General features: G+C 41.3%; 1 protein-coding gene across 2 annotated transcripts in view; it reads left to right on the top strand.

The window, feature by feature from the left end:
• prkdc (protein kinase, DNA-activated, catalytic subunit) overlaps positions 1-27,310 on the top strand; it is a 422,427-nt gene that overhangs the window by 305,425 nt on the left and 89,692 nt on the right. For both annotated transcript variants that reach the window (XM_030079770.1, XM_030079769.1), the window contains exons 59-62: positions 1,735-1,938; positions 3,052-3,167; positions 3,268-3,399; positions 26,099-26,278. In XM_030079770.1, coding sequence (XP_029935630.1) covers positions 1,735-1,938; positions 3,052-3,167; positions 3,268-3,399; positions 26,099-26,278 — 632 coding nt within the window. The remainder of the gene's footprint in view (positions 1-1,734; positions 1,939-3,051; positions 3,168-3,267; positions 3,400-26,098; positions 26,279-27,310) is intronic.

Genomic DNA, 27,310 nt, shown 5'->3' with positions numbered 1-27,310 from the left:
CACCTACAATAAATCAATACAATTGGCAAGAAAGGATTACTTCTCCAAGATTATCACAGAGAATGCAGGGAATTCTAAAATATTATTCTCCACGATTGGGTTAATGTCTTCTGTACCTTGTCCCTGTTTCAAAAAATAAAAAATAAAAATCACAAAATCACTAGATGCTCAACACTGCCCCCACCCCAAAAGTGAAGAACTGGCCCTATTTTTCAGTAACAAAATAACATCAACAGTATAACATCAATCAGAGCCAGCATTACTTCCGAAGTCTCATTTTAACAAAGTGACCAGAACGTCATTTTTTCACCTCAGAAACATAGCTAAAGTAAGACCATTCATAAATCAAAAGGGTGCAGAAAAACTGGCCCTTTTTACTGGCCTCCCGAGAAAAACCACTTCAGCTCATTCAAAACTCTGCAGCTAGGCTACTAACTAGAACCAAGAGGAGAGAGCACATTACTCCACTGTTAGCTACTCTGCACTGGCTACCAGTAACATTCAGAATTGACTTTAAGGTACTCCTCCTTATATACAAAGCTCTGAATGGAAGAGGACCAAGTCACTGCCTGCAGACCGGACCAACGGGGGATGTCGGTAGCAAAGCAGATAGACTGGCCCTCATACTGGATGGTCCCTTTGCGTCTTGCTGCAGACATGATCGTGGCGACGTCTCTGGAGCATTGGATCCGAACAATGACGGGGTGAGGGCGACCTTCCATAGGCGGCCCAAGACTTTGGTGTGCGCGGTCAATTGAAATAGATGTCACCGGTAGCTCCAACGCCTTGGGGATGAATCCTTCAAAGAAATTAACCGGTTCACTTCCTTCGACTTGATGCTTCTCACTACCACACCATACCGGAAGTCACTCTTTTCTATGGAGAGGTCATATTTGGTTGCCATGTTTGTGATAACAAACATGGCAGTCAGATCGATGTGGAAATTGACACACTGCTTCTCCTCAACAAGATGCACATTTTTCGTATTTGGTGCGTTAGTAATATGTATCTGCTTTGCAGCAGGCACATAGTAATAGCAATAATCATAATAATGATCATGATAATTGTGCAGAATAGCAATATGTCTCTGCTTTGCAGCAGGTACATAATAGGTATGGAGAATAGTAGTATGTGTCTGCTTTGCAGCAGGAACATAATAATAAGTATGCAGAATAGTAGTTAGTGTCTGCTTTGCAGCAAACACATAATAAATAAATGAGTTGCCTTTTCAAGGCAAGTAAATAATAAAACATGTAAATGTAAGTTTGATTAACCACATTATATTTTCAGTTTTCTCTCTGGGGTTTCCTGAAGGTGTCAGATGTGTGTGTTTGTGGTTTAAATCTGCTGCCATGGTCATCGAGTAAGGATGTTTGTTCATCATGACCAGAAAGCTAAGAAAAAAAAGTAGCAGCAATACAGCTGAAAACAAGGAGAAAGAAGTGAAAACGAAGCAAAAACAGAAACAACAAAATATCCTTAATAACAGGTTGTTTTAGACACTGATGGAGCTAGGTTGGACCTCTTTATATGAGCTTTTTTTGTAAAAAAAAAAAAAAAATGAGCAGGTCATGGGGTACTTGGCTGAAAAAAAAAATATTTTAAAGGGGGTACATTATTGAAAAAAGTTTGAGAACCACTGCGTTAAGACACTGATCAGTGGAAGGTATTTAGTACAGGTCAAAACTTGTGTAGATTTGATTAGTTTTGCCTGATGTATTTTTGTTTTCCCAGGTCGACGGACAGCATATAACTGGCTGACAGGCAGCAATTTGGACACACTGGTGGAGTTCACCCCTCCCTCTGAATCTTTGTCTTCCTTGTTGGCTTTTGGTAAGAAAGCAGAAAGGCAGGCTACTGCGAGGAGGTCAGCAGGAGAAGGTTTCGGTATCAGACGCCTTAGCGCAGCTACTGAAGAGGTGGACAGTCGCAGTAGAGGTCAGTCTCTTAGAAAACATACAGTTCTCTTTTAACAGAGGGTGGAAACATTTCCTGAGCTGGACTTGATGCAGATTTGTGGAGCAGCTTATGTCCGCCGTAGATTTTCATGACTACAGGACAAAATATGAGGGGCAGCACAAGTCATCATTCATTCTAGCTCTCTCATAGACATACATTCTCCTTTTCACATGATATATTTTCACTTTCACACGCATACATTCTCGCACGCGTATGTTATCCTTTCACACATATTTTCACAGCCCTAAAGAAAAGTTGTCAGCTTTGACCATTTGGATAAACACTCCTTATAACCAATGGGGGAAGCATTTCAGACTGTGATCTGTCAGATCTGTCAACAACATTTTAGAATGCTGTATGAGGTTAGATCTCTCAAACATTTGTAGATACCATAGATCCCATAAGTTTAGTTATCATTTCATTTGGCCTCAAATGAAGAGGTAAAGACATGATAACTTTTTCTCCGATAACAACATAGCCTAAATAAAATCCACAGTATTTTCTTTTTTTTTTTACCTGGTGGACAGGGCATGCTGGAAAACAGGCTTAATATTTACTATGCCCAGAATTATGGTTTGTGTTGACAGTTGGTAGAGTTCATAATTGCACACATTCAGAAAGTACTCTTTGGATAAAGGGGGCAAGAGTAGATTAATATAATTTGACAAAAATGTAACCAAGGAAGGAAGTAGACAAACCACGAAGCCGCATAACTATGTCATCAAAATAATGTTGGATTCTGTTGTGAGGGTGAGAATACATCAGCGCTATTTAACTGTATAAATAATCAGGGTTTGAAATCTGCTGGCTAGTCCAGCCGCGGTTAACAGAACTCAAAACAGCTGTTTTTTTTTTTGTTTTCTTTTTTAAATGAATCATGATAGCCATATATTAACTTTTGACCTAGTCTTGTCAAAGGTTCAGCTGCTGTAGCCCTTAGGAGAACTTCAAGAATGTTGGTCTTGTGCTTCAATGCATATTTGTTTGTCCATAACACACAGCTTACAGTCTCATCTCAGAAAACAGACTTGTCAGTGTACAAACAGGTTGTAATTTGACTGTCCACTGCCTTACGCATGTATGCACCAACAGCAGAGAGCGAACAGCGTGCCGACATATTGAGACTGAGGCGCAGATTCCTTAAGGATCAAGTGAAGGTCAGCATGACGTTTGCACGAAAAGAAATCCACGAACAGAAGCAGAGAAAGGTACAGAAACGGTTCACTTACATCTTGTTTTGCTGCTGGACTCATGCAGCCAACATGCCTCAGTCTGTTACTGGGAATGATTTTGTTGGCTGTCCTGCAGGAAGATAAAGCTAATAAGAAGTTTCAAAAGGAAGCTCAGGTGACTCTGTACCGCAGCTACAGAGTGGGGGACTTCCCGGACATCCAGATTCCATACAGCAGCCTCATCGCACCTCTACAAGGCCTTGCTCAGGTTATTTTACCTGCTTTCTAATTGAATGTCATGATGTCCCATGATGGTCTCAATGCTGCTTCAGAGGCTTTTCCACCCCACCCAAGATAACACTGTAGGGGAAAAAGGAATTAAAATCATTTAGCTTGAAAATTGTGGAATTTATTGAATATCAAAACCAAACATCACTAATCTGCCTTGAAAAATGGGTTGCATTCTAATATATCCTTTTTGGTCTTCTTATAGTTGTAGTGCATTTAGTACAGTCCAACACCGTGGTCATGTTATGCAGGGCAATAACAATAATAACAATTATAATAGTAAAATCGTTAATCTTGTCATATTTTGTACATGAGAGGAGGAAGTGCATTTCAGTCTTTATTTTTGAGAGGCCACACTGATGACAGACTCTGGTCTGTGGGTAGCCAGGTATTTGAGTGTCATTCTTTTCTTAAGACTATGATCCTCAACTCTGTTACAATTGTTCTTTGTTTGGTTTCAGGAGTGGTCTGTGTAGTGTTTAATAACATTGAAGCATATGCTGGCTCTAATTTAAGTTTTCCAATTATTAGAGTAGGATCTTTACAATTTATGGTCAGTGCAATGTCAGTAGACCCATCATGTCTGGCCCAAAATTTCTTAACTTTATTGTATAGTGGATGCAGGGCACTTAAATTCAGTTTTCTTGACTTTTTTTCTTAAGATTACATTTATTCTAGAGTTTTCCCTGTATCCACATGCTAAATTCAAATGTAAATTGACATTTTAAAGCAGATATTAAAAATAATAATAATAATACTTGCCTGGGGGCCTTTCCTTCTTTTGAGCTTGCATTCCTGATAATTGGAAGCTTGCTCAAAAACTGTCGCAACTTAGTTTACAAAAACTTTAACAAAATTTGGTGGATATGTGCAGGTTTCTTGTCTGAGTTAGCACACCAAATTTGGTGGCATTTGGCCAGTAGGCAACCTTTCCTTCCTTTAAAGCCCTTCTATGTAAGATTTTATATTTTTGTGAAACAGTGTCCCCTCAGTTCCTCAGTGCAATTTCCTTTTCCAACACCGTCGTACAGTCTGGAACATGTGCATTTGTTTACAAGCTGGAGGATTAGGAACTGACAAAGAAGACGCCAGAGGTCAAATAACATGTTGATGGACAAGGTAGAGTATTACAGGATTTTACACAAATATGATGATGCAGAATTTTACGTATTGCTATGTCAGAGATGAACACTAACAAAACAAATTAATAACAAAAAAGAAAGACAGAAAATCTTAGTTTTGCTGAAATACTGCTTGCGTTTTCAGCCCATACTGTTTGCTAAGTCTAAGTTAATGTGGAATAGTGTGTGTGTGTGTGTGTGTGTGTGGATAGCGTAATTTATCACAGGCCTGTTGAGATAGGATTACAAGGTTGCAATGTTTTAAGTCTTACTTGGCATGAGATTGACAAGACAAAATGTGTGCTGTGAGGTGAGTTTATCCATTTGCATGCTAGCCTGATATGGAAGTGATGTTAGATGACTCTTGGGCACTAAAAAAAAAAATTACAAATCTCTGTGAGAAAGTTGACACCGATAAGATGACAGCCTACATCGCTGTCCTTCCTAAATAACATTGGCAAGGATGTACACTGCTGTTTTTCTGTCAGCCGTGAGACAGATCACTACAGGCAGTGTCAGGACAGTGGAGACAGTTTGCAACCCTGCATTAGTTTCCTCAATCAGAAAGTATAATTCATGCATTGCTAATAGTGTATGAGGTTTGCATTTTCATAACAACGGTTCTGTCTGTGGTTTTATTGCAGGATTTGACCACATCTTCAACCTCCTCTGAAGTAGGAGAAAGACAGACTGGAGGCCTTATGTTTGACATGCTGATGTCAGTGAAGGCTCCCCGCGTTTCGACGCTCTAGATGGGACAACATTACATTTGTGCACCTGTACCAACTGCAGAGAAAAGGATACAGACACTGAGAGGCTCTGTTGTCTGATAGAATATATTGTTACTTTATATGTGCACATGGATCTTTATTTATTCACTAATAAAACCAACTGTTTTTACTGCTGCTGAATTATTCACTAGGGTTGAGCCGGATACACCGCTGAAACGAGTATCCGGTATGGATAAAGCACTTTTGATGAGTACGAGTATTATCCGAGTAATATGAGTCAATATCTGTGCTCGTGATGAATGAAAATCCTGAATGGGTACCTGACTGTATCCCCGTTGTGTGATAGGCCAGTCACACACAGCGCCTCTCTCCTACACACACACACACACACACACACACAGTGACAACCTCTCTGTCACTCACTCAGGTCTGACAGCTCACGTCGCGTCTCTCTTTAGTAGCAGTCAGGTTTTTTTCAGCTCACTCTTACCTTGGTTTGTAATCACTAATAGTTAGTAGAATTTCTGCTAAACTTGGTTGGTAACAGATGCAGTGCTTTTGAGCAGACAGGCTGAATGCGACTCTATGAGGAAAGGAATTAAAGGAACTGAACATCGTCTCTCACTGCGGACACACCACTCAGTGTTTTATTTATTTATTTATTTATTTATTTTTACCATCTGCTCGGTCTTACCAGCTGGTTTTCTTTATTTCATGAATATTTACATTGTAGATTCTCACTGAAAGCATCAAAACTATGAATGAACACATATGGAATAATGCAGTAAACAAAAAAGTATGAAATAACTCAAAACATATTTTATATTTTAGATTCTTCAAAATAGCCGCCCTTTGCTTTGATTACTGCTTTGCACACTCTTGGCATTCTCTCGATGAGCTTCATGAGGTAGTCTCCTGAAATGGTTTTCCAACAATCTTGAAGGAGTTGTTGAGCACTTGTTGGCCCTTCTGCCTTGAGTCTGCGGTCCATTTCATCCCAAACCATCTCAATTGGGTTTAGGTCAGGTGAATGTGGAGGCCAGGTCATCTGCCGCGGCACTCCATCACTCTCCTTCTTGGTCAAATAGCCCTTACACAGCCTGGAGGTGTGTTTGGGGTCATTGTCCTGTTGAAAAATAAATGATCGTCCAACTAAATACAAACCGGATGGGATGGCATGTCGCTGCAGGATGCTGTGGTAGCCATGCTGGTTCAGTGTGCCTTCAATTTTGAATAAATCCCCAACAGTGTCACCAGCAAAGCACCCCCACACCATCACACCTCCTCCTCCATGCTTCACAGTGGGAACCAGGCATGTGGAATCCATCCGTTCACCTTTTCTGTGTTGCACAAAGACACGACTGGTGGAATTAAAGATCTCAAATTTGGACTCATCAGACCAAAGCACAGATTTCCACTGTTCTATTGTCCATTCCTTGTGTTTCTTGACCCAAACAAATCTCTTCTGCTTGTCGCTTTTCCTTAGTAGTGGGGTTCTTAACAACTATTTGACCATAAAGGCCTGATTCGCAGTCTCCTCTGCACAGTTGATGTAGAGATGTGTCTGCCACTAGAGCTCTGTGTGGCATTTATCTGGGCTCTAATCTGAGGTGCTGTTAACTTGCGATTTCTTAGGCTGGTGACTCGGATGAACTTATCTTTAGCAGCAGAGGTGACTCTTGGTCTTCCTTTCCTGGGGTGGTCCTCATGTGAGCCAGTTTCATCATAGCGCTTGATGGTTTTTGCGACTGCACTTGGGGACACATTCAAAGTTTTTGCAATTTCTTTTTTTCTTTTTTCTTTTATTGGCTATTACAGCAATCAAGCACTTCCTATAATTGCTGACCAACTTTATGCATGTCTCCAATGGTATTTTCGCCCATTCATCTTTAGCGATGAGCTCCAACTCTTTCAGGTTGGAGGGTCTTGAGGCTGCAAAAGCAGCCTCAAGTCTTTTTGGGTATGACTCAACAAGCTTTGCACAACTAGATTGGGGTATTTTCTACCATTCTTCTTTGCAAATTCTCTCAATCTCGGTCAGATTGGATAGGGACCGTTGGTGTGCAGCCATTTCCAGGTCTCTCCAGAGATGTTCAAGTCAGGGCTTTGGTTGGGCCACCCTAGGACATTCACAGTTGTCCCTAAGCCACTCCTGTGTTGTCTTGGCTGTGTGCTTAGGGTCATTGTCATATTATAAGGTGAACCTTTGGTCCAGTCTGAGGTCCTGAGTGCTGTGGAGCAGGTTTTCATTGAGGATATCTCTGTACTTTGCTCCATTCAGCTTTCCCTCAACCCTGACCAGTCTCTCAGTCCCTGCTGCTTAAAAACACCCCCACAGCATGATGCTGCCACCACCATGCTTCACACTGATTCTTGGGAATTTGGATAAAACAGGTTTTAATTTTGAAGAAAAAAAGTGAGTTAAATTACAAAATCTGAAGGTATATCATTATAGGCCAAGGTCTTGGCTGTTCAGCAATGTACTGGTGCAACCTCCTCATTTTGCATTTTTTTTCATAAAATAGGCATTTTTCCAGTTATTAGGCTACTTTGTTTTTGTCAACACCGTCACCGTAATGTTTTTTTTTTTTTTTTAATTTGAAAAGCATATTTTTGTATTAAAAGACACACACACACACATACGCACGGGCAGGCAGCTACACACACAAACATACACATGCACGCACAGGCGCACACACACACACACACACACACACACACACACAAGCATGTGCATGCACACACACACACACACACACACACACACACTCACCTCACTCACTCACTCACTGACTCACTCACACACACACACACACACACACACACACACACACACAGTTCTGGCCCAGTTGCTAGCAGCGCTCCTCCAGCAGATGTCGCCCTAAGCTTGCGTTTGAGTTTGAGAGTTGTTTCTGATGCCTGTCAGTCTTGACCATGGGGCTGAGTGGGGGGAGGGGCAGTGCAAGCAGAGAGCAGAGCAGGGGAAAAAAAAAGTCCACACCTGTTAAACTAGTCTTCACCGCGGCCACAAACTTTCCAATCCAAAGCAAGTCCTCCTATTTTTGTAGGGGAATTCGTCCTCTTTCCATCGGCATAGGTTTGGAAGCTGTCAGACTTTTACTTTGGACTGCTGGGGCCTAATTGTCAGGGCAAGTGCCTGTTTATTCACAGCAGGCACACCAGGGTCCATGGGAAAAAATGGAGGCGCTGGTTGTGGACACTCTGACTTTGAGGCCTTCTGAAATCCAAACGGTTCAAAATTATACGGAACCTTGAAGAACTTTTGTTAAGCACTGTGTCCTCTGTCATCTATTCGATTTTCAAGCCCTGGGAGTTTATAGCTTTTCTACAAAGCGCAAATTTGGGCGAAAATGTGACTTTCAAATGCAAATTGTGGACTTCCTGTCGGTTTTAGGTGGGGGGCATGAGCACGAAAAATGTCGGGCTTGATGAGATCTACGTTTCGGCGCTGGTTTGGTCTTTCTATCACAGTCCTGTGGGCTGCAGTGGCTGCCTTTGCGTCCCTAGGTGGCGCTACCGAGCCCATTTTTGCACTTAGGGGGTCCGATTTTTGATTTTATCGAATTTTTCGCCAGACCTGATGTGCGTGCCGAATTTGGTGAGTTTTTGAGCATGTTTAGGAGGTCAAATTAAGTGTTAAAGAGACGTAATAATAAGAAGGAGAAGAATTAAAGCTGCAAGCAGCGTTAGACGGGCCCTCGCACCCGTGCCGCCTCGTGCCCACTTGTGCCCGGTGGCTGTGGCATTAAGCACACACACACACACACACACACACACACACACACACACACAGAGTTGTTACTGCTCCTTCCCAATGAGTGTGTATTGGGAGAAGGCTGCAGGCAGTTACTGTGAGTCAGAGGAGTGGAGGAGGGGAGGGAGAACAGTGCAGAGCAGCGAAACCGGAGTCCCACTTGTTAAACAACTCTTCACAGTGGCCACACACTTTTTCCAGTCCACACCATGATATATAGTTTTGTAGGAATTGTGGTCCTCTTTCCATCGGCATAGGTTTGAAAGCTGTCAGACTTTTACTTTAGTCAGCAGGGGCCTAATTAGCCCCTAGCATTCTGCGCTATTCCCACCAGAGTCCATGGGAAAAAGTGGAGGCGCTGGTTGTGGACACTCTGACTTTGCGGCCTTCTGAAATCCAAACGGTTCGAAATTTTACGATTTCCTTTAGATCGTTTGTTAAGCACTGGTTACTCTGTCATGTATTAAATTTTCAAGCCGATGCGATTAACGCCCTGGGAGGAGTGCGATTTCATGCAAAAAAAATTGGCGAAAACGTGACTTTCAAACGCAAATTGTGGACTTCCTGTTGGTTTTAGGTGGGGGGCACGAGCACGAAAAATGTCGGGCTTGATGAGATCTACGTTTCGGCGCTGGTTTGGTCTTTCTATGACATCCCTGTGGGCCGCAGGGGCTGCCTTTGCGTCCCTAGGTGGCGCTACCGAGCCCATTTTTGCACCGGGGGGTTCCGATTTTTGATTTTATCAAATTTTTCGCCGGACCTGATGTGCGTGCCGAATTTGGTGAGTTTTTGAGCATGTTTAGGGGGTCAAATTAAGCCTCAAAGAGACGTAATAATAAGAAGAAGAAAAAAAAAAAAAAACTAAGCAAATACAATAGGGCTTCGCACTGGGACAGTGCTCGGGCCCTAAAAAGAAACGAAGCAAAAACAATAGGGCCCTCTTCCAGAGAGGCGAGGGCCCTAAAAACAAAGCAAAAACAATAGGGCTTCGCACTGGGACAGTGCTCGGGCCCTAATAACTGCCTCTGACGGTGGTGACAGTGGCCTCATTACAGCATACAATTCCAAAATTTATACCACTCAAGTCAATGGCTTCTTGCTTAACAACTTTATTTAACTATCACTGATTCTTGGGAATTTGGATAAAACAGGTTTTAATTTTGAAAAAAAAAAGTGCGTTAAATTACAAAATCTGAAGGTATATCATTATAGGCCAAGGTCTTGGCTGTTTAGCAATGTACCGGTGCAACCTCCTCATTTTGCATTTTTTTCATAAAATAGGTTTTTCCAGTTATTAGGCTACTTTGTGTTTGTCAACACCGTAACTGTAATGTTTTTTTTTTTTATTTGAAAAACATATTTTTGTATTAAAGAGACTATTACTTTAATAATTCAACAGCACCAAAGAGACATATTGTAAGCATATTCATTTAAAACAAATATAACTGCCTCTGACGGTGGTGACACTAATCTGACGGTGGTGACAGTCGCCTCATTAAAACATACATTTCCAAAATTTATAACACTCAAGTCAATGGCTTCTTGCTTAACAACTTTATTTAACTATTTGGTACAAAAAATAACAATCCTGAGCACTGTTATAAGCATTTTTCGGACTTTAGTCATCACCGTCACACAGAAAACCTGACTGTGGTGATGTCTGATGGTGGTGACAAAAACCTGCTCTTTCACATGATAAGCATTAAAAAGTATACATTTATTCCATAATCTAATTTAATATTTTTTATACAGAAGTGATAGTGTTGACAAATTATGGTTGTGACAGGAGCAGTGTCCAAAAATATGAAGAGATTTAAGAGAAAATAGAAAACTTACAGGAGCCTGAGTGGTCTTGAAGCATGCAGTAGAGCTGAAGGTTTGAAAAGGGCTCCTCAGGAATGTAATTGACCTTGTAGTTTTTTTATTATTATTTTTTAAATAAATATCTGACGGTGGTGACGAATATCTGGGACACATTTTGAGCAACCACAAAATAATAGTAAATATTGCTGAAAACCCATCGTTTGTAGTTTTTAATACATATTATGATGTACTCTTTCATGTGGTAAAGATATTATTCAATGAAATTATTACTTTTTGTTGTTTTAATCAAGTTGAAATGATTATCTCCTATCTGAGGACAACTGGTTTTGTAGGCCATGGGCCAACATTTAATCATTAAATTAATAAAAATTAAAAATAAACCTATAAAAGAACCTTACAAATGTGCAAAGGACCCCCTGATTATGCCCTTGATTCTTTTTATTCATTAAAATGTTGTAAATTTCCAACAGAAATAGCATTTTTCTTAGTGGGACATGATTTATCCAAATTCCCAAGAATCAGTGTTCACTGTTGGGATGGTATTGGGCAGATGATGAGCAGTGCCTGGTTTCCGCCAGACATAAGTTTCGGCCTATTCATCAGACCAGAGAACCTTGTTTCTGAGATTGCTTCAGGTGCTTTTTTTTTTTCTTTTTTTTTTTTTTTTGCAAATTCCAAGCAGGCTTTCATGTGTTTTGCACTAAGGAGAGGCTTCCCTCTAGCCACTCAACCATAAAGCCCAGACTTATGGAGGGCCGCAGTGATGGTTGTCCTTCTGGAACTTCGTCCCATCTTCACACAGGATCTCTGGAGCTCAGTCACTGACCATCAGGTAACATTTCTTAGCAAGGCCCTTCTCTCACGATTGCCCAGTTTGGCTGGGTAGCCAGCTCTTGGAAGAGTCCAGGTTGTGCTATATTTTTTCCATTTGAGAATTATAGAGGCTACTGTGCTCTTGGGAACCTTCAGTGCAGCAGAATTTTTTTGACAGCCTTCCCCAGATCTGTACCTTACAACAATCCTGTCTCTTAGCTCTGCAGGCAGTTCCTTTGACCTCATGGCTTGGTTTTTGCTCTGATATGCATTGTCAGCTGTAAGGCTGTCTATAGAGGGGTGTGTGCCTTTCCAAATCATGTCTGATCAATTTAATTTATCACAGGTGGACTCTAATCAAGGTGTAGAAACATCGCAGCAATGTTCAAGGGAGGCACCAGAGCTAAATTTTAAGTATTGTTGCAATGGGTCTGAATAATTAAATCAATGTGATATTTCAGTTTTTCCTTTTTAATAAATTTGGAAAAATTTCTAAACTTCAGTTTTCACTTTTTCATTATAGGGTACTGGTGAAAAAAGGAATTTAAAAGATTGCAGCATCAGGCTGCAACATAACAAAAGTGAAAAAAGTGAAGGGGGTCTGAATACTTTCTGAATGCACTGTATATGCTAACTACAAACAAACATCGGTGGTGTTGGCAAAGTTGTCAACTCACTAGTTTCCCTTTATGATAAAAAAAAAAAAAATAGCTAGCTGCCAACTTTGCTGAAACAGCCGAACATAAAACAGCTGCAACAACAAAAGACATAGCAAGCCAGTTAATGTTAAACAGCAGGGATGTGAGCTCACCATCTGTCTTGCAGTCTTTGACTTTGTGAAGCTTTTTCCAACGACTAAAAGCCAGCCCAAGATTTACTCCAGTCAACGTTTTCTTCCGGTTTCTTTGGCTCTGCTATGATTTCAGTATGCTTTGTGCTGGTGACGTGGCAAACTTACATTGTGCAGGAAATGGATTTCGGGGCACAGAGTGGCCATTAAAATGATGTTCAAGCTCTTATTTTAATGCAAAAATGTTACATAGTGTTGCTTCAGTTCCTTTAATTCCTTTCCTTACATAAACATATCCTCCCAAAATATTAGCTTACTGGCCAGCATCCTAAAATTGGTAACTGGTTTTGCTGATGAAAAAACCTTTTTGCAAGATTTGGTGAAAAGCAGAAGCAAATTATTTTTTGAGTGAACTTAAATTTGGTGTCGGCTTCTGCTATGCTGTCAGCCCCTGTCCCACCCTGCTGGCCACACATCAGGCACCCAGGCTGCTTCTTAGTCATAATGATTGTCAGGATGGGTCACAATCAGTTGAAAACCCCAGGCCTAGAGCAGGCCTAGAGGTTAGAGAATGAAACATGGCAATTTCGGTGACCCCATGACCTTCCCTCTAGCACAAGTAGTAGGCACAGCAGAGCTAAGACAAAGTTAATTGTATCGTATTGCATCTGCATTAGAAATGACACATTTTCTGCTCATTTTCCAGTAATGTCTCTTTTTCTGGTAATTGTTTTGCTAATTTTCCGATAGAAAAAAAAATAGATCTAGCATCACTGCTCTGAAATTTAAAAATGTAAGTTTAAGAAATATAAATATAGTTCTCTTATCATTTTTAACAAGGTTTTTGTTAATTTTCTGGTAACTTTCTTCTTTGTTTTTTGTGCTATTTTTCCTAAAAAAAAATTTCTCGGAATTTCTGCTTTATTTGATAGTGACAGTGGAGAGAGACCGGAAAGGCAGAGGAGAGGGAGGGGATGACATGCAGCAAAGGGCCTGGGCTCAGATTTGAACACAGGCCGCTGCAGTCAGGACTCAGACTTGATATGTTATGTGCACTACCAGGGTGCCCTGAACTTTTTCTAATTTTCTGGTAATTTTTTTGCTAATTTGTTAATCACTTTACTCCCCATGTTTTCGAAAGAAAATCAGGTGACTTAGGTGCCTAGGTTTCAACGGGTATGTAGATAAGTATGCGGCTGTAGCGCCAAGGAAAAAAGCAGCTGAAGTGAACTGTTAAGACAGCCAGCAAGATCACTGGCACTCCACTTCCCTGCTTGCTGGAATTATACAAGCAGCACTGCATCCACAAAGCCATCTCCATCATTACAGACTCACATTGTTGGGGATTTAAGGTTCTAACTGGAGCCACACAGACCACACAGGAAACGAGATTGCACTCAATTCTTAGTTTTATTTTCTTTCAATCAGGAATGGGGAATTCCCTTTCCTTCGGAATCAACGAGCAATAGGATGAAAATGATAATTACTTTTTTCCTTTTATAATATTTACAGAACGAAAGAACATAACATCACCGCCTTTTTTTTTAATTCTCCTCTCTGCATCGTACAAGAGGAAAGAAAGAGAAAAGAAAATTAAGGAAATAGAACAAACAATAAAGATAGCAGAAACTGAACGCAAAGTAAAAGGAAATAGCACAGATTTACAGTCTTTGAATATATTAAGGAAAGATTTGGATAGATTACTAACTGAAAAAGTAGAGAAAACACTGGCATTTACAAAACAACAATACTTTGATAGTGGAGCTAAAGCAATGAAAAATTTGGCCTATAAATTGAAAAAAACAGCAGACAAAAACAAACATTGCCTCCATTAAAACATGAAATAGCACAAGAATTTGCTAAATATTATAAACACTTGTACACTTCTGAAAATAACTCATTTACCCAAAATAGTATTCAGGAATATCTAGATTAGGGCTGAACGATTAATTGCATTTGCGATAATATCGCGATATGATAAAACGCGATTTCCTAACCGCAACATGTGCGATGATAAGTTGGTCACGAGACGCGAGCTACAGTGAGTGGAGCTCTCAGCCGCACCAACTTTTCATCCTGCCCACCTGTTGCGCAATGGCCTCTGGCTCAATGGAGCAGTCAAAAACTGATGCTGCGTTCCTGGACACCCATAACTGGTGATTTACCGGTTTTACAGTGGGCGGGGCTATAGCCAAACCTGTGAATTCACGTCTGTGAACTAGATTATGCTCAACGGACTCCAAATTCCTCGTTCGACGTCACGCAGTTTATGTTTTGTACACAAGAATGGCGGCCCAACTGGAGACGGCTGTTCTTATTGGTTATGCCTGGAATGGTTTGAAGTTGTGACTCGTGACTTTGAAGTCGTGATTCACAGGTACAATTCCCTGCTGGAACGCAGCATGACACAAGTGAGACTTTAGTCTCGAAGAGGAACAGCACGTTGGTGGTGTGGAATTATTTTGGTTTCAAAAAAGATGTTGCGTAGCGGCAGGTGTTGTGCTGCAGAACATGCCGTGCTACCGTTGCTACTTCACGGGGTAACACTTTCAAACATTTCGGTCAGTGATCCCTGTCTTGAGGTTTTTGGCTTGCCAGGCGCACTGGTGCTCGCCATTTTGGCCAGACAACTGTCATATATGGTTTTGTGGTATTTTTTTAAGTGCTGGAACAAGTTCGTAGTGTTATCCTGTGAAGTAGCAACGGTAGCACGGCATGTTCTGCAACCAAAATAATTCCACGCCACTGACGTGCTGTTCCTCTTCGAGACTAAAGTCTCACTTATGTCAGTTTCTCACTGCTCCGTTGAGCCAGACGCCATTGCGCAACAGCTGGGATCTCCACGAGGAAAACCATGTCTGTATCACGACAGACAACGCATCAAATATGGTGCTGGCTGCACAGCTGAATGAATGGATGAGGCTCCAGTGTTTTGGGCACACATTACATCTTGCTAATGGTAAGTTATCATGTTGTGTGTGTGTGTGTTACTGACTTGGGAGCAGTAAGATACATATAATTTTATTTATTTATTTTTTTTTCCTAAGACTGTAAATTTTGCACAAAGTGTTTAAAAAGTGCATGCCTTGTGTTTTTACTTTTTACACTACCTTTTTCTTACAGTGACTTTGTTTAAATTACTTAAATGCACAGTGGCAAAACCACATATTTGTTGTTCTTATGTTTCTGTATTCTGTAATGAGCAGTAAAATAAAAATTCATACATCTTTTAATTTAATTCTAACAAATTGGCCCAGCCTATGGGAAAGAACATTGTATAGAAAATCTAAAAGAAATCTAATATTGTGTTGGTCAAATTTAAATCAATCATTACGATTTTTTTTTTTGGGGGGGGGGGGGGGTGGATAAAATAAAAAATCGCATATTAAATCGCAATCGCAATATTGGGGGAAAAAATTGCAATTCGATTATTTTCCCAAATTGTTCAGCCCTAATCTAGATGAAATAAAATTAAACGTAATTAGAATCAGAGAGAAGAGAATCAGAATCAGAATGCTTTTATTTGTCATTATAACAGAAAACTGTATAACGAAATTACTTTAAGTTACATCCCGTCCAAGAAAAACACAAAAGACATGACAATACAGGGGTTTACAGGACCAGGAGAACTTCGGCAGCAGCCACGTGGCGCCTCCGTTTTGGCAGATGAGAAAGGGGTACATTAGGGAAGGGAAGGGAGAAAAAAAGGTCAAATGTCAAACTGGGCTCCAAAAGGGAGTACAACATGGCATTTGGAAAAAAAACACCCCAGCACAAATAAGCACATGTAAGAACATTACAACATGACTCGAGACAATGCACATGTGGAGAAGGAAGGGATTGGGGAGGGGGGAGATGTCCCAGCACAGACGTGGGGCTCCGCTGCCACTTGGCGCGACTGCCCCGCCCACCTGCCACCAGGACGGGAGGGAGAGGGGGCAGGGGCCAACGAAGGCGTTGAGTTCCAGGGATGTAAGTCCAAGAGCTTCTTCGCTGTACAGACACAGCATTGTCTCTGGCGACTGATAAGATGACAACCCCAGTCGTTACCCAGGAGATGGCCTTGCGAGTCTGTACAGAGTTGAAACTCCCAGGAAGGTGATGGGAGACAGTACGGGGGAGAGCAGCTGTCTGCATAACCCTCCAGGAGAAAAGCGAAGATAGCGGCCTTCCAAGGTCGCATGGGCGCCGAATTGTAGATAGGGTGATTGTTTGGGTTAGACTGACTCTGGCTGGCAATTAGGCTGGCAATAAAGAAATTAAAAAATGGTAAATGTCCAGGGAGTGACTATTTTACATACGAGTTTTACAAGTAATTGAAAAGGAATTATTGCCAATTTTAGAGAGGACATTTAACTGGGCACTAGATCGCAGTAAGTGGGCGAACACTTGGTGTAACTCTATAATCACAATTATACATAAAGAGGGCAATTACTGTGGTTCTTATAGACCGATAACCTTATTGAACGTTGACCAGAAACTCTTAAGCAGCATCTTAGCAGAAAGATTGTCAAAAATGATTCCGCGTATAATAGACTCAGACGAAACAGGGTTCATTTCAAAAAGATATTTATTTGACAATGTAAGAAGAACTTTGAACATCATAGAATATTCAACAAAAACAGATATTCAAACAATGATTCTTACCTTGGACACCGAGAAAGCCTTTGACATGGCACTTTATCTTTGAAACTTGTATCAAATTTGGTTTCCATGACACCTTTGTCAAATGGCTTAAAGCAATGTATAAAACATCAAGAGCACAAATCAGAACAAATGGAACCCTGTCAAATAGTTTTGAGTTACAAGGGGCACGAGACAAGGACACACACTGTCTCTGTATTGAACCTCTGGCAGCACAGATTAGAACAACAAATGAAATGAATGGTGTAAAAATAGCAGATCATTGTCACAAACTATCCTTGTATGCAGATGATGTTGTTTTATATATTACAAACCTTGAAGAATCTTTACCAGTGCTTATGCAAATCATTAATAAATATAGTTTTGCTTCAGGATACAAATTGAATACACAGAAGTGCAAAGTGATGGTAATAGGTGGCCCTGTCAGTAAAGAATTAAAAGATGAATATAGCAATGGGATAAAGACAGAATTAAATATCTTGGAATTGTAATACCAAAAAACTTTAAGTATCTTTATGAGTTGAACTGCTTGGAGAAACAAATCAAACAGGATTTTTTAAGATGGAGAACAGCCCTTTTATCATTGGGAAGAAGAATAGAGGCAATTAGAATGAACATTCTACCTCGTTTATTTCTTTTTCAGACACAACCTTCATACATAACCACAAATGCCTTTAAAAATTGGGCAAGATTGATAAGCCGATTTATATGGGACGATAAAAAAACAAGAATAAAAATAAAGGTGCTTAAGATAACTAAAGAAAAAGGGGGACTTGCTCTACCAAACTTGAAATATTATTATTATGCAGCACAAATACTAATTATACGCACCTGGTTAAATGACAAATCTGAGGCAAGATGGAGGCCAATAGAAATTAATACAGGTGGAATCCCTACATTGAGAATGTGGATACGGGAGCTTTCTGATTGTATTGGACCGGAAAGACTAACGTACATTGCCAAGGGCAAATGAAAAGACTTTACTGAGCTCTGGGAACCATATCTGCATATCATGACAGATGAAAGTACAAGATTTATCTGAACAGAGTTGGTAATTTTTGTGGGAATTTTTTTTTCTTTTTTTTAATTATGTATGTATGTGTATGTATGTATATGTGTATACTGTATGTGTATGTGTGTATGTATATATATATATATATATATATATATATATATATATATATATATATTTATTTTATTTTTTTTACTATTATTATTTTATTTATTTATTTATTGTTGTTGATTGTTTGTTTTTCCCTTATTATTTAATTAATGCAATTGTCTGTCTAAATTGAAAACAGTGCAAGTTAAGTGTATGTGTATGTCTGTGTGATGTGAACATAAATGTCATATGTTTGGAAAAGTTTAAAAATGACAATAAACACAGTGTGAAAAAAAAAATACAGGTGGAATCTCAATGAAAACAATACCAAAAAAAAAACAACAACAACTGTGAAATGAGGCAGGACTTAATGGTATTGAGAGAGATCAAGGAAGATGCGGAATTCACCCCTAACAAATATGACACAGCCTTTAACATATGGGCACAGAAGGGCCTGGTTATATTTGCACAATGTCTTATTTTATTACACCAGTGCAGCAAGCTAAATACAACAGTGAAATACTACCGAACTGTTGGAGGGACAGTTGCGGAGCCAGAAATTTTTCATTGGGGTGGCCAGTTGCAGTTCATACGAGACGCGGTTTCAATCACAGCTCCTCCAGACAATAGCCAGCTCTGGGTTGCCAGATCCGACTGACAGTTTCCAGCCCAATCACAACTTAAAACCTGCCCAATTCAATAAAAAGCAGCCCAAAACATAACCTCGCCAGAAATCCATGCAAAACCATAAAACCATTACATACGCAACAGAAAACCCATCATAAGCATGCAAAGCTTCATATCTGCATCAAATAACCAAATAAAAGACTGCATTGAGACAACCAAATACACAAACTGCGAAACACACCTCTGGCATCGTAGCATAACCACAATCAAGTAATCAAATACTGCCAAAAAATGTGAGCAGCAAAAAATCTGGTAGGCTCTCTCTTTCTCGCATGCACACATCAGGCCCAGATAAACAGTGTGGTGCCCTTGGGTGACCACACTTTTTAGATCCCCTCCTCTCACTTCCACTTCCTCACACGTAAAAAAGTGAAATTTACTATGGGTAAAGACCATAGATTTACATGAACTTATTGCTAAAGTACAGTTCTGTTATTGTTCTTTTGTTTTCAGAAACAGAAAGTAAAGGAATGAAAACGCAATAGTGATTTGATATTCAATTAAACACAAATGAATCGTTTTACTGGTCTGAAACAACAGGCACAAAAATCTAAAGGATTTTTCCTTTTCCTTCCTTAGTAAAATGGTCTTTGAAAATATTTTCCATTAGAAATAAACTGTACCATTATTACAGAAATTCTTTCATTGCGCAATCAATAATTAACCGATAATAATAATCAACCAGATCCGGCGGACCTCACCAGGTGGCCACACACTCTGTGCAGTGCCGGCCGGCACCCAGCCGGCACCGAGCCTCTTGCTGCTAGATCAGGTGGGCCGGCCGCAGCACTGCACGGTGTCCACGGCCACCCAGTCAGGTCTGCTGGATCTGAGAGGTGCGCCGCGCACACAGACTGTCACATATGGCAGCCAGCTGACATGCCACTCCAGCTGTCAGTAAGTTACCTCCGAAACTGTAAAGGTAAATAAACATCCCTTAAAAGAAGCAAAAACGTCTATTAGTTAAAAGGAAGACATGATGAATGTATCGATTTATAATGAAGTCGGGCCATGCGTGTGTATTTCAATGTGATGACGTGCATAGCAGGGGCAATCGCGCTTGAGCGCGTTTGGGCTTTAGGTAATGTGAGTGCAGGCCAGCCGGGGACTGGGGAGAGGGGCATTTTTGCTTTAGTACGATAAATGGACCTAATGTGTGCAGGCCCTAAGACACCGACTCATCATAGACACGCACACACACACACACACACACACACACACACACACACACACAGAGGGCGAGAGAGACCCACAAAAATGTAGTTTTCAAATTGATTAGTAAATAACTTAAAATATACAATTAACTACCCTAAATCAGTCACAGTCTCACAAATAGGCTACATATTTTTTCTTACCTTGACGCAGAACCACCGTCTTCTCTTCTCTAGTTGAAAGTTCATAATCTGCCAAATGTTGACAAAAGCGGCCCAATTTTTAACTACCCGCCCAATGTGATTTTCCCCTCTCAATGCAATTAAAAATAGCCCAATTGGGAGGAAAACTGCCCAATCTGGCAGCCCCGCTCATTCTGCTTTCCTCCCGTGGAAAGTTGTGTCCTGCTGTGAAATGCGTCGTGCGGAAATGGCGGTTAGGCGGAACTAAAGTTCTGCACCACAGAGCCGTGTTTTGTCAAATTATCCCCCAGGCATGGGGGTGGCTGGCCAATGGTGGCCACGGCCACCATTAGCCACCACGTAGCTCCACCCCTGTGGAGGGAGTATGGTGAACTAAGTGCCAACTTTAGTCCTGTATTCTGGTTTTGCACAAATAGACATAATTAAAAACGTGAATGATAAATATCTGTTAAGGATTCTGCGGCTAACAGCACTGAAATAAATAAAAAGGAATTGGCTTAAAAAAACACGTCCTGTGGCTGTGATAAACAAATGCAGAGAAATGGTACAACAAATACATCAGATGGAATACCTAACATAAAATGAGGGGAAATTTGAAATTATTTGAAAAAAGATGGTCTAAATGGTCAAATTATTACTACAAAGGTGAAATTACAGGAAACTTCTAACAGCCATGGGGGACCAGTGGGCACTAAGGGAACCTTTACATGTTAATTTTTATTTCACTAATTAATTGATTAATTTGTACCAGGATTCAGGAAGATATAAAGATGGTGGTAGCTTTCACCGGTATCTGCTGGTACTCTACTCATTTACTTATTTGTTTGTCATTTTTATTTTATTGTATCTTACCCCCTTTTTTCCTCTTTCCTCCCCCTCTCCTTTTTTTCTTTTTTCTTTATTATTATTGTTATTATCATTATTTTTATTATTTTAATTTCATATTTTTTTTAATTTCATATATTTTTTATAATTTATCTTAAACTGCTGCCAAGTGCGCTTCTCCCCCGCGGGATTGCACCTAAATGAAATAAATTAATAGGCTACCATTCAAGCAGTTTTCCCCTGTAATATTATTGTGATTGCTCGGACTACATTTAAACTTACGCACTGACCCGAGCAGCAATGTTCTCCCACGCCATCTCCCTCTCCTTTGCCGCTGCAGCGGTGTTGCACTTAAAAAACATGTTCAAACTTGCTGTATGAATGCATTAAGATTTCAAATTCAACGGGGGTTAAAACGCAGCCTGATGCTTTCCCGTTGCCATGGTGACTCGTCAAATCGGGGCTGTCTTTTTATAGCTGTGGTGCATGTGCTTAACTCCAGGTGAAACTACTCCAAGTTGATAAAACTAACTCAAATCAGTTCTGGAACTGAAAACTCAGAGTTTCCTGTGTCAGAGTAGATCAACTCAGAGTTCAGGGTAAGACTCGGAGTTTGTTGAACCTGCTTCGTGAAACGGACCCCAGATGTGCAGACGCTGTGCGCTCAGGTTCAGGAGCAGAAATCACATTAACCAAGTATGATAAATATTTTAATCGCCTATTATTTTGCTTATATTCATATGTTTCATTGTTCAGTGAAATAGTCCTTTTATTATTCAAGGATACAAGGATACAAGGAGGTTTATTGGTCATTATACAACAGGTTGAATAATGAAATTAAAGTGTGGTTCCCTCTTGATTGATTATTTGATTGTATAGAAAATAAAATTATTAAACATGGAGGAGTGTAGATGGTGCATTTAGTAGTCTCACAGCCTGAGGGAAGAAGCTGCTCTGTAGTCTGGTGGTACGGCAGTGGATACTTGTGTATCTTTTGCCTGATGGCAGCAGGGTGAACAGGCTGTGGCTGGGGTGGGTGTTGTCTTTTAGGATCCTTTTGGCTCTGTGCAGGCACCTCACCTCCCCGATATCACCGATGCTTGGTAGATGGGTTCCAGTGATGTTTTGGGCAGTTTGAACCACTCGTTGCAGAGTCTTCCTGTCCTGGGCCGTGCACATCCCATGCCAGTTTGTGATGTTTCCAGTCAGGATGCTTTCAATCGCTCCTTTGTAGAAGTTGACAAGAACTTGGCGTGGGAATTTTGCTTTCTTAAGTTTCCTTAAGAAATGCAGCCATTTCTGAGCTTTTTTAACGAAGGCAGAGATATGTGAAGTCCATGACAGGTTCTCTGTTACACTACTCACAAAAAGTTAGGGATATTCGGCTTTCGGGTGAAATTTCAGGATGAACCTAAAATGCATTATAACCTTTACAGGTGAATTTAATGTGACCTTCTGTAAACTTTTGAATGCACATGTCCAACTGTTCAATGTTTCAGTACTTTTTGCACAAGTTGCTTTTCTCTAACAAGGAGTTTAATGGCAAAATTCACATCAGGTGGTTGATCCATGAATCAACCAATAAATTTCCTGGTTCAATTAGAATTGGAATTTAAACAGTCCTCCTCATCATGCTGTTCACATCTTGACATCATGAGACCAAGACGACACGTCAGTACAGAACTGCCCTACACTTTGTGAATGGTACAGTGACAAGCCCATACTACCTGAATAACATCAATTATCCAGTCATTGTGCCCCTGCACGAACAACACAGGCCTAATTTCATCTTCATGGACGACAATGCTCCAGCTCATCAAGGTCGTATCATTAGGGAACAGCTGCTGGAGACTGGGGTACCTCAAATAGAGTGGCCTGCACTTTCTCCAGGTTGTTTTCTGTGCACCATTCTGCAAGATGGTTGATTTCCTCCCAATATGAAAACTCATCATTGTTGGAAATCCAGCCGATGATGGTAGTGTCATCTGTGAACTTCACAATAGAGTTCTCTCCATGTCGGGGGTTGCACTCGTGGGTGTACAGCGTGAACAGGAGGGGGCTGAGCACACAGCCCTGGGGGGCTCTGGTGTTGAGCACTAGAGTGGAGGAGGAGAGACTGCCAATCCGAGCTGACTGGGGTCTGTTTGTGAAGAAGTCCAGTATCCAGTTGCAGAGGGTGGTACTGATGCCCAGAGTGTTCAGTTTTCCAATCAGCTTCATGGGGGAGATTGTGTTGAAAGCTGAGCTGAAATCAACAAACAGCATTCTGTTGTAGGTGTTGCTTTTCTCCAGGTGAGTGAAGACTGAGTGGAGAGCAGTGGAGATGGCATCCTCTGTGGATCTGTTGGTTCTGAATGCAAACTGCTGAGGGTCCAGACTGGCAGGGATGTTGTTCTTTATGTGCTGGAGAACCAGTTTCTCAAAGCACTTAATCGGGATGGGGGTGAGTGCCACAGGGCGGTAGTCATTTAGATCAGACACTGCAGACTTTTTAGGCACAGGGATGATGGTGGCTGTCTTGAAGCAGGTGGGAACACTCTCCTGTGACAGCGATATGTTGAAAATGTCAGTAATGACATCTACTAGCTGGTTGGCACATGTTTTTAGTACACGGCCAGGGATGTTGTCAGGCCCAGCTTTACTCCTATTCACTTTCAGCAGGACTTTCCTCACATCCGCTGTGGATACTGACAGTGGCCGGTCCTCTGGAGGCGGAGTAGACTTTACAGCTGACTCCCTGTTGAGGAGATCAAAGCGAACATAAAATGTGTTTAGCTTGTCTGGTAACGTGGCCTCACACATGATGGGAGTGCTCCTGCTTTTGTAGCCTGTCACACTTTTGACCGCCTGCCACAAGTCTTTGCTGTTGTTGGTGTTGAGGTCTCTCTCCAGTCTCTGCTAATGCCTTCGCTTTGCCTCCTTGATGCCAGCTTTAAGTTTTGCACTGGCAGTGTTGTAGGCTTCTTTGTCACCTGACTTCAAGGCAGCTTTTTTGGCTCTACATAGAGCTCTCACCTCTCCATTCATCCAGGCTTTTTCATTAGGGAATGATTTAACTGTCCTTATTTTCACCACATCATAGATAGATAGATAGATAGATAGATTTTTATTGTCATTGCACAATCATATACGTATAATAATGCAACGAAATTAGGGCTCAGTCCTTTCGGTGCAGGGGAGAATAGAAAGCATCGTGCATTCTGCTAGTTGAATAGCCAAGTCCAGTAATAGATGGCTGCAGCCATGTCTCTGATATCAGAAAAAATGCAACAGTCACGGAAACACTTGTTGGATGTGCAAGCACAGTTCGTCATCCCGTGTTCGCCATGGACCTGGCGCTGGAAAATGCTGGGAGGCGGCGGCCCAAAGGGCTTTCCTTTCAGCCGTGTCAACGCGCCGGCCCTGCAGCCTCGGCGTCCTCCGGAATGCCCTGGCAGCGACGAAAGTCCGGTGAAATTGGCATCCCGCAGCGCAATCCCAAGCTCAAAAGGTCCTGATAACTGTTGTTTCATCATACATCAGCACATTTGCTGATGTATGATGGCACTGATGATGTGTATTCTTCAAGGTCAATATGGTTCTCCTGGGTAGCAGCATCCCTGAACATCTGCCAGTCTGTGCATTCAAAACAGTCCTGTAGAGCTGCTGTAGCTTCATCTGTCCACACTTTAACTGTTTTTACAGTTGGTTTGACCCTTTTTGTCAGCTGGATGTAAGTAGGCAGGAGAAGCAAGGAGATGTGGTCTGACTGGCCAAAATGAGGACGAGAGAGGGCTCTGTAGCTGCCAGGAACATTGGTGTAGACATGGTCCAGTGTGTTGTTTCCTCTGGTGGAGATGTGGACGTGCTGGTGGAATCTTGCCAGAACAGTTCTGAGGTCTGTTTGATTAAAATCCCCAGCAACAATAATAACAGCATCTGGCTGTTTTGTCATGTGACTGCTTATGACCTCTTACAATTCCAGGAGTGCATTTTTTGAATTTGCATCCGGTGGAATGTAAACAGCAGCAACAAACACACTGATGAATTCTCTAGGCAGGTAATATGGCCGACATCTCAGCAGTAAAAACTCAATGTCAGGTGAACATTTTCCATCCACTCTGACTGCACCTGTGCACCAAACATCACTGATGTACACACAGAGTCCACCCCCTCTCGTCTTACCGGAGTCTTGTGTTCTGTCGGCCCGGAACAGGCTCCGCCCGTCCAGTGTTAAAGCCTCATCCGGTATGTTGTTATGGAGCCACGTCTCTGTGAGGATGAGAGCACCGCAGTTTCTGGTTTCTCTTTGCTGGGTCAGCCTGAGCCTTATCTCATCCATTTTATTTTCCTGCAACCGGACATTTGCCAGGAGTAGGCTGGGTAGTGGGACAGCCTTGGGTCCAAGCCTTCTTAGCCTGAGTCTTACCCCGGCTTGTTTCCCTTACTTCCTCTCTCTTTAGTATCGGAATCGGATCGGCAAGGAAAAAATGGTATCGTACCATTCCCGGTTTCTAACACACATCATCCCTCCCATCAGATCTTGTCCCTACTGCCTTCAGGGAGAAGGTAGACAAGCATCAGCTGCAAGACATCCAGGAAGCTGACCAGCTTCTTTCCTCAGGCTGTCAGGCTGATCGACAGACTGTCCCTCCTCCCTACACTTATAATCACACACACCCCACCCCCTCCTGACGCAGTTAATCACCTGTCAAAGGCAACATGGACAATATTGTACAGTCAACACTTTATCTATGAGTTGATGGTGTGGTGTATGGCATTCTGTTATTTTAGTTTATTTATTTTATCTTGTTTTTATCTTAACATTTTAGATTTTTAACTTATTTTACTGACTTTTTAATGCACTGTCTGTCACTGATAAGAAACAGTTTTTTGTTTTTCTCTGTGTATGCAGGTACTCAGTGAAAATGACAGTAAATAAATCTTGAGTCTTGAATCACGACTCTTGAATCTAAAAACCAGAAAAAAACATTTGTCATAGTTAAACATTTTTCTATGTGAATCCCCCTCAGAGAGACCCGATTCTGGCCAAGCAGTTGTTCAGCTCTCTGTTTGCTGGCATCCTGCAAGAGATGGAGCATCACAGGTCAGCCGGGGAGAGCCAGAGAATTGAAGAGGAGCTGCGGAATGACATGAACTCTTTCTTGAACAAGAGTTCACTCTGCTTCCCTCCATTTGTGGCTTGTGTGCAGGTTTGACCCTCAATGACTATTTTAATATTTCTACTCAACTGACGAGTAAGATGCTATTAATGCTACTTATTAATTAAAAACTATTTTTGTAACAACAACAATGATCACTGATTACAGTGATCAAAGACGTGTTTTAAAGCGTTGCATGCATTAAAACAAGAGTTCCCAAACTTTTTCATGCCTGGACCCACATATGAAGGTATTCCTTGTCCCAGGTCGCAACACATATTTTTTGCAGTCAAATAATGTATTGAGAACATAAGCACAAATAAAATAAATTATGCTGAATAATTGTGGTGTTTTAACTCTCTAACGTTAAGTAACATTAAAAGAAAAAAGATAAACCATAACCCTAGGCCGGTAATGCTTGCCATTCTGCAGCCACCTTGTGGTTATAGACTTACACTGTATGATTTAAAATTTCCACTCTGCCCTTGATTTCCACCGGTCATGGTTGTGATGCATCACAGAAATGGGGCATAATGCAGTTGAGCAGAGGTTTTTCACCTGCTACACCAGTAGTGTTTCTGTTGCCTTGCCCAGTGTTCAAGCCGTGTTTACAAAGAGAAAGCTTTCAGCGAGGGTTCCAAGCTTTTTTTCCTTGTGATAATGCAATTGAATGCAGAATAAATTTTTCAGTAGAATAGTAGATTCGTATTGGGGATTAAAATTGGTGATGTCCCCCTCCCCACCACACACACACACACACACACACACACACACTCAAGTGTGCGCTGCCTTGCATTGCTTCTGGTACAATTAAGGGCACGTTTTACAGTAATTGTTTATGAACAGATTGTACTCTGTAATTACACAATTCTATGTAATTTCTCCCTGTTGAAGGGCCACATAGCTGTGCATAGAGGAAAACATAGACAGCAGCGCTCACAGCTCAGTGCGGCGTCCGTGGTCAGTGAGCAGCCTCATTTGAATGCAGTGCAGGTGTTCTCCTCCACATACACTGTCCAGAATATGGTGAAGGATGATTCATCTGACCACATTGCTCTTTCTTTCCATCTTGACCCAATATCT

The sequence above is a fragment of the Myripristis murdjan genome, chromosome 20 (assembly GCF_902150065.1).
Source record: "Myripristis murdjan chromosome 20, fMyrMur1.1, whole genome shotgun sequence".
NCBI classification, from domain to species: domain Eukaryota; kingdom Metazoa; phylum Chordata; class Actinopteri; order Holocentriformes; family Holocentridae; genus Myripristis; species Myripristis murdjan.
This window is presented reverse-complemented; position numbering and strand designations above follow the sequence as displayed.